The 1956-nt window shown below is 52.7% G+C and overlaps 1 protein-coding gene across 1 annotated transcript in view; it reads right to left on the reverse strand.

Annotated features, from left to right (window-relative positions):
- The window catches only part of tmtc1 (transmembrane O-mannosyltransferase targeting cadherins 1), a gene marked incomplete at both ends in the record, with an annotated part of 97406 nt that extends 95742 nt beyond the window's left edge, over positions 1-1664 (reverse strand). The window contains 1 exon segment of the mRNA XM_080550770.1: positions 1330-1664. Within this exon segment, the coding sequence (XP_080406896.1) occupies positions 1330-1664 (335 nt within the window).
- Positions 1665-1956: the final 292 nt, after the last annotated feature.

Raw genomic sequence — 1956 nt, forward strand, 5'->3', positions numbered from 1 at the left:
AACACACAATGCAGACGCCCGAAAGCGATATAGATGATTATTTTCTTTTCTTTTCTTTTTTAAATCTGAAATGTAGTAGCTATCATTTATTTTTCATTCCGTGAAATCGGATGAGGATTAACTGCCAGGTTAAGAGCCAGAAGTCCCTCTCCTCCCCTCTCTCGCTGCCTCCCCTCCCCGTAGCGCGTCGACACACCCTCTCAAGGGTGCGTTCGTAAACACGCTCTGGAAATCTGATCAGCACTCATGGAATGCCTCTTGTCCAATCAAATCACTTGGTCCCTTTATTACGTTGAACCCAGTGTGCGCTCCGGCGTTCTCAGAGGGAATTTACGAACGCGGCCCAAATGTCCCCACGGAGGAGTTGAACTTGGCGCTCTGGCTGGAAAAGATCTCCTGATCTAAACACTGCAGTTTAGCGCTATTTATGCATCGACTTGAAAGCTACTCGCTCGCAAGGTTATAAAGCAAGTTATTTGTGTTCTTTTTCCATCAACTCCCAACAAACATTCAACCGAGAGTGAAGTCAAACCACGGCTCCCTGTGTTTCACAGCAACAAGTGTCTGGAGGGTTTGGGTCGCCACACGGTCCACATCTGCAGCCCTTCCTATCATCACAATCACTTAATAGTTCTGTTTTGAAGTTCACGAAACAAAAACACACATCTCGTGTCATCACCTCGCGAACAGCTCCAAAAACAGTTTAGGAAAAACTGCGCAGTTGTTTTGCAAGTCGCTGCGATGTTTACGGCGGAGGAAGCAGAACGAACAACATGACGTCAGTCCTATCCGATCATATCCGATAGCCTCTATGATCATATTGATCACAGATCAATCATTCATCGTTAATAATGATAACAACATATGATGTCACTTCAATGTCGGAAACATTGTCTCAGACAAACTGTTTTATGTTTGTTTTATGCAGCCTATGTAACCCCTTAGTTGTGCTGTTGTTGCCTGTCTTGGCCAGGACGCTCTTGTAAAAGGGATTTTTAATCTCAATGAGTTTTATTTCCTGGTTAAACAAAGGTTCAATAAAAATTAAAAATACAAATAAATCCAGCTGTTCAAGAGTAGGCAGCAACCACGACCGTTACTTTGAGAGAGAGAGAGAGAGAGAGAGAGAGAGAGAGAGAGAGAGAGAGAGAGAGAGAGAGAGAGAGAGAGAGAGAGAGAGAGAGAGAGAGAGAAGGGGGGAGTGACAGAGTAAGGGGAGAGAGAGAGAGAGAGAGAGAAGGGGGGAGTGACAGAGTAAGGGGAGAGAGAGAGAGAGGGGGGGGGAGTCCAGCCAAGCCGAGTGAGAGAGAGAACCGTGAGAGAACTTACTTGAAGGTGAGCACGCACAGCGGCCGGTAGGACTTGTGGCTCGTGTTGTCCGCCATCCTCTTGCCCCAGAAGTCGTTGCTGAAGACGCTCCGGAGGCTCGACCCGGGACGCACGTCGGGGTTGTTCCCGATGGCCCACACGTCGTCGTGCACGAACTCCCCGCGCAGAGAGTTGCCGTAGCACAGGGCGCACAGCGCCAGCAGCACGGCGTGGCGACCCGCTCCTCTCACCGCCGGCGGCCCGAGCAGCGGCACCGGGAACCGGAGAGGAGGGGGGCGCCGCGGGGGGGTCCTCTCCTCCTTCTCCCGTCCGGCGTCTCCGTGCAGCGCTGTCATGTCGGCCCGGGGCTGGCGTGCCTCCCGGGGCTGCTGCAGGGGGGAAGTCGGGGCGCGCAGTGAGCATGCATCTGTGGGTAGTATAGACAGGCGAACAGTGAGTTTGTGAGTGTGTGTGTGCGCGCTGTGGACTCCAGCGGCTGTGTGGCTGCAGCTCGGCTGGTGTGTGTTGCTGAAGAGCCAGCGAAGGGAGGCACACGCCCCCTGACGCATGCGCAGAGCAGGGCAGGACAGGACAGGCAGCTTCCCCGTGCAGAGAGACGTTCATTAGCGCCGCCGCCCGAGACCGAAA

The sequence above is a fragment of the Nansenia antarctica genome, assembly GCF_963989245.1.
Source record: "Nansenia antarctica genome assembly, contig: SUPER_8_unloc_2, whole genome shotgun sequence".
Taxonomy (NCBI): domain Eukaryota; kingdom Metazoa; phylum Chordata; class Actinopteri; order Argentiniformes; family Microstomatidae; genus Nansenia; species Nansenia antarctica.